Here is a 9,715-nt window from a genome sequence, read left to right as displayed (position 1 = left end):
TGCATAATATTATAAAGTTATAGCATTTATGAAACTGTAAACTTATTTTTAAAAACTAGATTTTTAAAAAATACAGTGTCGCAAGGATTTAATTTAATTTGAATATCAGCTTCTAATAATAAATCCATTTTATCTCTTTTATTAAAATTATTTTACCTGATAACTGGAAACAATACTGATTTGTTTCATTTAGTTATTTTAATTTATGCTCAGAGAATTATGATTTGTTTTGAAACAAACAATATTAAAATATTGGTTCTTTTAAACAGGATTCAAGTCTTGATATCTAAATAATGGTAAGTCTACAACACCTATATTCTCTTTCATTATTGAGTGTTTTAAATATGGTGCAGAAGACTCTGTCAAACTCAAATTTGAGGGTGTCTTTGGCTTTTTTCAACAAGGTGTTCTAAAATGATAATGAACAGTTTTCTGAAAATGCACACTTGGTTTCCTGTAGTGGCACAGTGTAGCATTTTCTCTGAATAACTGCTTCAGAAATTATGTGTAATTTTTTTTGCCATGTCAATGTTATTGAAAGATACCTTTGGCTTGATAAACAATGTTATGTAAGTGATACAAACATCTCTGTATTACAGACTATAAAACTCTCTAGCAGCAGTAACACCCTTTATGTAAACATCTTTTGCAAATTAAGGAAATGAACATTGAAACATTTGACAGAGTTGAATAATGCTGCCTGTGTGAATTGTCTCACTGACCTCAAAGGAGAGAGAACTTTCTCATAATAGTAAAAGATTGTGGCGATGCCTTGGTGCCTGCCAGAGATCAGTTCCAGGAGGATGTGTATTCTACAGCACCACTGTACTTATTTAGGATAATAAATAGGATGGGATGATTGACAAGAACCAGCCTGGTTTTTTTCTGGTTCCTGACAGCAAAACGTTCTTGCAGAGCTTTCCTGACCACGACGTGCTGGGCCAGGCTTTTGAGGATGCTCTAGAAGTGCTGCAGCAGCACTCTGACAGAGAAATGCAGTGCCCACCAGGTAACAAACACCCTCCTTCTGTTTCATTTCCCAGCTCCTTTCTTACAGCAAAGCACACTTGAAACACACAGGTGGGGGAGTAAGTTGCCCAAAGTGGATTAATGGGGTGTTTTGTGAGGATGAAAAGGAGGAAATTTGTTTGAAGAGTTTTTACCCCTCCATGAGTACTGCCCAGTGTGGGGAATATCCTCCAAGTCACAGCACAGGGAAACTCTTGGAATGGCCCCTTTTACCCTCCTCCCAGCAGCAGCCCAGGTGCAGTGAGCTCACTTTTCCTATTATCAGAGGATATATGACTGCTGTGCAACAGCCTCTTCCCAGTTTGAATGTTTCAACTTCAAAATGCCCTCTGCTATGCCATGAATACCAGTGTAAAAGGAAAAAAAAAAAAGACCAGTAAGTCAAATTAATTTCCTCATTTAATTTTTTGTGCACTAATAATAACCCTAAATATTTTAATGCAGGAATGATCATTTGAGTCTGGATAATTCATAGAAAACTGTTTTTCTTGACTTCAAGCGTTGTATACTTTACAAAACCTACAATGCAAGGAAGCTGTAAATTGTTCCATCTCTGGCAAGGTTTTGGTAACTAAATTACTATAAAATTTAAAATTTGTGCTTTTGTTTTTATACTGTAAGCAGAAATGCAAGAAAAGGAGAATAGGAGGCTACATCACAAACCCTCTATGCCCAGAAAAAAAAATATCTGCTGTCTTTTGTGTGAAATGCCTTTCATATGAGGAAGTTGAGTTACATATTATCTACTATAAAATGAAATGTAAATAAGACCAGTAGGGCTGTATCTTCAGGTGTTAACAATTTTTTGGCTCCACTGCACTGGTAATTTACACATGCTGGAGGATTCACTATATCTAATTACTTGCAATATTCTTCCTTATATATGTTGTTAGGGCTGATGGAGTTATTAAACCCTGCAATGCAGTGTTTAGTCTGTCCCCAGCTGCACCCACATTTCCAATTGCAACAGATGTACCCATACCCTCCAATATCTTCTTCTGACCACTTGAAGTGGGTAATTTTTTCAAATGTCTTTAGTCTGGTGTTTTCCTCTGCTTCTTTAAGCATCACAAGTTCTTGGGTTCCTTCTGTGTCATTCTTTCAGGCTCTGCAGATTTTCTGGTGTTCCTTTACTTCATTCACCAGTGGAATCTCTGACTTGCATTGTACTAATGGCCTGCAGAACTGCCTGATAGTCCCTTTTCCTTTCTAGGTGTATTATTACAGTCTATATTTATCCAATTCATGTTGGATAACCACCACCTATGTCTTTTCCATCTCATACTGGATAGCCACCACCTGTGTCTGGTGGTCTGCATGGCCCTCAGTTCTCCAGTAACCAAAAAACTTCATGATGCTATGAAATATCTGACATTTTATCTTTAAAAAATTGCTTTCAATTTTTCCATGCTTGTGCGGGTTAACAAAACCAGCCCAAGGGTGTGATCAGCAGCAGCAGCACAGATTTTGCTGGATAACCTACTGATGTGGAACACCTTGGCTCTGGACACTTTATTATCTAGAAGACAGCCACAGGATAAATGCTTTTTGACAGGCCCAGCACCATGTCAAATTATTTGCTGTTGTGTTTTTCTCTTTTCCTTCTTCTCTCTTTATTACTCACTTGGTTTTTGCTCCCCCCTCCTAATTCCCAGGTTATAAAAACTGCCTGGCTGTGATCAACCATCACCACCACCTCCAAGCAAGCCCCAGTTACTGTGCAGCACCATCTGTGGAGGAGCAAGGGTACAGCTGGAGAAACGTGATTGTGAGTGAGCTCACCTCTAATAACAGTCAGACACAACTGGAAGGCTGATTGCTCATTTGGGATTTCTGATACAAATCATTATGCTAACACTAACAGAAATTTGGTCTGGCCAGGCATGATTCAGATGAAGCTGCCTTGGGAAATATTTGCAAAATGTGATTAATAATGTCTTTTCAGCAGTCAGCAGTTTGCTTCTGATGCTTTCTGTGGTTTCATCACATAACATGACAGCTAACAAGCAAACCTACTAGAGAATTAGTTAGAGGACAAAAGGCTTCTTTGTATTACCTGGGAACAGGCAGAGAACAGCAACTTCCAACACTGATGTGGCTTCTGTCACTGTGAAAAAGAGCCATGACTTTGATTTCTCCAACAGCAGTTTGTTCTAAAAGTTCTGGAAAGACCAGCATTATCTGAGCACAGCTTCAGCCATTAGAGTCCATATAAAAGCATTGGGAGTGTGGTCTCCAGGAGTGATGGAAAATGAATTTTGCAGGGCAGATCATTTCAGGGAAGCAGATTCCACAAAAGCTCATTTTCACCCAGCAGATTAACAACAACCCAGCATGGGAACTACAGAGTCTGTAGGGGCTACTGTGAGGTGGCCCTTGTATTTTCCTAGCTCTGGAAGCTGCTCTGCTCTGGTTCCAGCAGCAGGGTTGAAGGTCCAGGGTGATGCTGTTGTGCTGTTTTCCCTCTCAGCTTCTCCTCTGGTGGGCAGCTCTTGCCCTGGACAAGAATTAGTGCTGCGTGTTACTGGTACACTGCACTGAGTGCCTTCATGGCTGAGAAAAGCCTCCCATAGGTGAGGCGATGAAAAGTTGCATTTTGAAGGCTTCAGGCAATTATTTGCCACAAGTTTTGTTGTTTGTTTTTTTATTCAGAGAATGTACTCTGTTAGTAACTTTGTGTTGTCTTAATTCTTGAAGAACAGTGCAGCGGATTTTTATGCAGATGAGACTGTCTACCATACACTGCAGAATACTCCAGAAAGTCAAGTGATGCATGCTGCTGCTGGCCAGCCAAAAGCAGGGAAAGGTCTGTAAAAAGATCATATATTGATGTGTAATTTGTGTTACTTAAAAAATCCTCTTAGCAAATCATGCTTTCTCCTTTACCGACTTTTTTTAAAGTTTCAACAGGAAAAAAAAAATTAACATTTACTAGTGACAAGGATACAACTGCTAGCGTTCAAATTCCATCTGCTAAATGTTATAAGATTATAAAAAATGATAAATCTATTATTAAATTATTCCACCATTGCTTAGCACATGGAAAATGAAACCAGAGATATGTTTCACTTCACATCATTTAGGATGAAGTCTGATGCAGATAAGTAAATCTAGCTATCAATAAAATCTTTATCCATTTATACCATATATTTTATTTCATGTGGCCCAATAAGCAGTAATTTTCTTAAAGGTTTTTCACATACATGAATATTTTTGCACGCTGGATTTTATGCCTTTCTTAGTTTACTTTTCAAATCACCTTTCAGCTTTTGTGACTTCTAGTGGCAAAATAGCATTTTATGGCTATTTTCCTGCTCCTTCTGGTTGAGTTTACTTGAACTGATACCTATTTTGCAAAGAATTGGTTATGTGACATTGTCATTGCAGTACTTCATTTTTTTATTGCATTCATTATTTGGGTTTTTGGCGGGAAGGGACTCACTGTGGCTGCTGAATGAGATTTTCACAGCTTCAGCTCTGAGCTGTTCTACCTACTTTTGACCATGAAGCCTTCTCAAGTAGCTTCCTGATTTAGCTGGGTTTTTGAAATCCCCTTTTCTCAGTGTTAACCACATGGTGTCAGTTTTTGGAGGTGTCTCTGCCCATTGATGCTGAGCACTGTGGTCTCTGTTGTTTAATAGCTGCTACTACTACTACTACTACTGCTATTACTGCTATTGCTACCACAGATTCTTTGGGATGGTGAGAAGAGTAGTCACCATCTATTTTGCAGTTTTCAACTTCAGATTGCTGAATTTCACCATTGCAAATGAATACCTTTCAAACAGAGAAATGTTGCTTTTCCTAGTCTTATCCAGGCTTGCATTTGGGAATTTTACATGTCAGTATCTGACTTGACCTTCAGTTATTACTGCTCTGTTAAACTTCATTTCCTGTTTGCTGTTTCTTGTACACTGTCATAAATCTTCCTTTTCAGAAGACAACCTGCACATATTTGGAGTGATTAACTATTCTTATGGGGTCATTTTATGCCCTCTTACAGATTTCTTTGGGTCCATGGTGATATTCCTGCCAGAAACTGTGATTTGGGGACTATTTTCCCTGTACTGCATGAATTTAGTCCACCTAGTTTCTTGTTGAGACATAAGAGATCTTCTGTACACTAGCAAGTAGAGTGGCTTTTTAGGAATAGATCTGTAGATAAAAACATCAGCACTGAGGGCCCAAATCCTGTGTTTAAAGTGTTTCACACAATTTTATTTAGGGCAATCTTTAGGCTGGTCACAAGTTCTGAAGGGTACACTGATGTAGATATGCTTTTGGAAAGTATCTTTTGAGATAGGTTTCCTCTGAAAAAATCCAGTTCAGTCACAACAAAACCATTCCACGATCCGAGCTCATGCTCAAGGAGTGGAGGCACTCAAGAGAGGCACTTCAGAATTGAATTGGATGCATTTTCCCTGAGACAATTAGGTGGCTTCAGGACCATTCAGCGCTGAAATCTAATGCAGATGCTCTGAAACACCTTCTGGAGGAACCTGCTTGTCTCCAATACCACATAAGAAACCTGCAGGGACTCACCTGCTGGCTTGGACTGATGTTTAGGGCCTGAAGATGAACATCACTGCCTTATGCAATGAGATAGAGTACAGAGATCTGATAACTGACCCCATCTCAGACTGGTGTGTAGCACTTTGGGGATAACAGCTGGGCTCTGCAAACACAGCTGCATAAACACATAAGAGCAAATTAGCCCTCTCTAACAAAGACATCAGCTAAAGGTGATGTGTCTAGGAATAAAAACTTGGGCAGAAATGACCACTGAGCTGAGAGGCCAAACAGCACTAAATCAAGTGCTGCTGCACACATGGCTACACTATTCTTTTCCAGCAGAAATTTAGTCCACAGTAGTCCTTGGATTTTCCCTTGGTCTTGTTTGTTCTACCGTAAGTTTGTAGGATAATTCAGGTTGGGGGAACCTAAGGGGGTCACCTCCTAAGAAGTGCCCACTGTGACAAGGCACTGTCCTTCACAGGTTTACTTTTAAGCTTTTTACTAATCTCTATGTATTTCTACTAGAATATGTCCTTCTGGCCTCAGGCCAATTTCTACTTAGATAATGAAACTTTATTAATTTTTTGGAAAGTACCTCTGATTTCAGGCTCTTCTTCTTCCCAATCTGACTGTTACTTCTCTCCTCTTTCCTTATCACCAGCTACAGAGTTACTGTCATCCCTGACAGATGTCTTGGCTTGACCTCAGTGTTCCTTAGCAACTGTCACTTTTCCCCTGTTCCTAGTTTAAAATAGCCACACAAGACAAGACTTTATGAACTTTAGGTGCAGCTGCTTATTTCCACTTTGGTTAAAGTGGAAGATGTTCTTCTGCACAGATTCTCTCTTCTGCAAAATGTTCCTCTTTGTCTGATAATCTTAAATTCTTCCTCCTTCCAGCAGCTTCTTGATCACCCTTGGCTTTGGGAAGGGAACTAGAAACGCTTCATAGAGTAGAATCCACAAGATCTATGTGAAACTAAATAAGCCTCATTAGGAAAATGAAGTTTGAGAACTGAGCTTGTGGAGAGAAGCACTTATTTAACAGGCAAATATTTTAGTACCAAGCTTGTTCTTTTCTGCATGGGAATGCAAACTGACACTTCTGCAGATTTTTACAATATCACAGACTACCAGAAGATCTAGCTCTTTCTTGATTACATGAGGTTTCTGGTTAAAAACTAACCTGCTTTTCCTGCTCACCCACTAACCCTTTCTTGTATCAGAGACTACCTTGCATCACCAAAACATTCCTGAAACAAATCCAACAAAACCATCATCTCAAAATCTCTGAGTTTTGAATAAACAGGGAAACCATTTATTCAAACATTCAGACTGCCTCTCCAGAACCTCTTTACTGCCCTCTCTGAGGATGTAATTTCCTACTGTGTGTTCCTTGAGTGTGCATCTGCACAGCATGTGTCTGCAGACTGATGCTTCTGAGACCTACCACACAGTGAAGTCACCAGATATTTGTCATGATCCCCACATAACCTTCTCTTGAAGCTCTGATGACCAAATCCCCTTCTGTCACCACAGATATGTTCAGAATTAGAGTGTGGTGATGATAATGTCAAGGTTGTGGATTTGATCCCTGCATGAGCCATTCACTTAAGAGTTGGAATTCATGATCCTTCTGGGTCCCTTCCCACGATTCTGTGTTGCTCAAATCTCTGTGATCAAATTCCTGATGCTGGTTTTCCACTGAACAGTTTATAGTGATCTTTTAATTTGGGACAATCTACTAGATTTAGCTATGCTTTTGTCTGTAAGACCTTTCCAGGAAAAAGACAACTGCTCATCTTTTAAAACAAGCACAAGTGTTGAGCTTGTGAGGATCCCCAGGATGAGGTGAGAGATGAAGAATCTGACTCCATGTTCTCAGAAGGCTGATTTATTATTTTATGATTTATATAATATTAAAGAATGCTACACTAAAACTATACTAAAGAAAGAGAAGGATACAGACAGCAGGCTTAACAAGAATGATAATGAAAACCTATGATTGACTCCTCAGAGTCCGACAGAGCTGATGGTGATTGGTCATTAGGTAAAAGAAATTCACAAGTTTGGATAACCAATCTCCTGACCACATTCCAGAGCAGCAAACACAGGAGAAGCTGAGGCTTCTCATCTTCCCAGGAGAAGAAATCCTGGCAAAGGGATTTTTCAGAAAATATGACAGTGACACACGAGTTCAGTTCAGACCTTTTGTGATTTATTTCTTACAGGTAGAAAAAAGCTTCGACTCTTTGAATACCTCCATGAGTCGCTCTATGATCCAGCTATGGCAAACTGCATCCAGTGGGTGGATAAGCCAAATGGTGTCTTCCAGTTTGTCTCCAAAAACAAGGAGAAACTTGCAGAACTGTGGGGAGAAAGAAAGGGGAACCGCAAGATCATGACTTACCAGAAAATGGCCAGAGCACTGAGGAATTATGGAAGAACAGGGGAAATCATTAAGATCCGTAGAAAGCTGACATACCAGTTCAGTGCTGTTGTTCTAAAGAGACTTGCTCCAGCTTATTTCTTGGGAAAAGAAACAATTTATCATCCCTACATTCAGTCTAATCAAGAATATCAGTGTGCAGATGACTGGACCAGTTACAATAATTACATGTACAACAATGGTTATGCATTACAGCACGCTAACAGCTAGACTTGCCTGTCTCATGAACATGCCTTTGTTATCCAGCAATGCTTTCCAGCACAGAAACTCTTCCCTGTACATAGCTTTTCCTTTAAGATATCATACAAACACATGAAGAGGAAAGGGTAAAAAATTATATTGGCCTAGTTTTTTCCTTTTGAAGTTAGTGATATACAGTCATTGCCTCTTGAAGAAATCTAGCAGCTATAGAACACATTCTATTCTCCATGATGCTAGTCAAAGGAATTACTGCAGTTTCAAGCTGATATATTCAAGGATAGGATCAAGGCTTTTGTCTGTGAGTGGACATTGAGGATCCCATTGTGACAACACTCACTGTAAGTTTTATGCATATCTGCAATCAGAATTTAGGGGATGTTGTACCACGGTTGATGCATCCCTAAGCTAGAAAGGGAAGAGATTTGCCAACTGCATGAAGCTGCTGTCTGCTTTTTTCACCAATGTTCTTTATAAAAGGACATTTTCTGAGTGAATGCCTGGCTGGCTGATAGAGTCCACATGAGGGTGCACCTGTTGACCAAGTTGTTAATCCTTAATCACTTAAATTAACATATCTTAGCACAGATCCTGACATGTGGTATTAGGATTGCCAGGTGCACATTTTACTGTTGGCAGTGGATTCAGTGGGACCATAAAAGAGTTAATAAAGGATTTGTGCTTTTGATTAATTTTTATTAAGTTTTGTAGGGTTCTTCCCCCACTAATATGAGGAGATCCACTTTTATCCAGCAGTTCTGTACTGACTTAAAAAACATAGCTTTGCCATTTATTTTAGGTGTTATCACTTTATAAATAAAATTTCACTTCTCCAGCTCTTTTTCTAAATGGGAATGTAGCTGAAAGGCTCAGTAATTTTACACTTTCTTCCTGGGGAAGAAGAACTAAATTTAGGTGAAAAGAGAACAGTGGACCCTTATGTCAGGATAATAGCTAAAAATCTACTTTTTCTCACACTTCTGTTACCTGATCAGCTTGTATCTTCATAGGAGTTGTCTTTTGTGCTGCAATATTTCCATTCAATTGCTTTCAGTTCCAACTTCTGCATTTTGCAGTGTGTAGGCCTGGATATTAATAAAGACAAAAATAATTTCTGTGGAGAGCTATAAGTGGTGGGATGGGCTGATGTGTTTGATGAAACTCGTTGATTTTGATAGTTGCCCTTTGTGTGATTCCTGTTTACTTGTACAGGGTTGTCATTTTATGTCGTAGAACACAATGCTGCCTGAGCAAAAATCAAGGTTCAGGGTTGGTACTTTGGTAAGAGGACGGATGTTTGCTCTTAGAAATATGAAGCAGGTTAAATAGCACTTAAAAGAGACCCAGGCTTTAAGCCAGGGGGGAGTTGGACCTCGATGCAGTGAGCTCAGCCTCTGTGGCACGGGGGTGGCTCTGGACCCACAAGATGGCACCAGTGGACAGCTTTTCACACGGGACTGTGACACTTGCAGGCCTCCAGGTCATGTGTTCTAAAAGTGTCCCTTTAGGGTTTTTTCCTTCCCCA

General features: G+C 39.6%; 1 protein-coding gene across 1 annotated transcript; it reads left to right on the top strand.

Moving 5' to 3' along the window:
* The first annotated feature begins 266 nt into the window (after nucleotides 1–266).
* SPIC (Spi-C transcription factor) lies at nucleotides 267–9,308 on the top strand. Its single transcript, XM_026790764.2, has 5 exons — nucleotides 267–296; nucleotides 916–1,009; nucleotides 2,685–2,797; nucleotides 3,727–3,835; nucleotides 7,775–9,308. The coding sequence occupies exons 1-5, from the start codon at nucleotides 294–296 to the stop codon at nucleotides 8,200–8,202; spliced, it is 747 nt and encodes a 248-aa protein (XP_026646565.1). The 5' UTR covers nucleotides 267–293; the 3' UTR covers nucleotides 8,203–9,308.
* The last annotated feature ends 407 nt before the right edge of the window (nucleotides 9,309–9,715 follow it).

Source organism: Zonotrichia albicollis, chromosome 4 (genome assembly GCF_047830755.1).
Source record: "Zonotrichia albicollis isolate bZonAlb1 chromosome 4, bZonAlb1.hap1, whole genome shotgun sequence".
Lineage (NCBI taxonomy): Eukaryota > Metazoa > Chordata > Aves > Passeriformes > Passerellidae > Zonotrichia > Zonotrichia albicollis.
The sequence above is the reverse complement of the archived record's forward strand: the minus strand, read 5'-3'. Positions and strand labels throughout refer to the sequence as shown.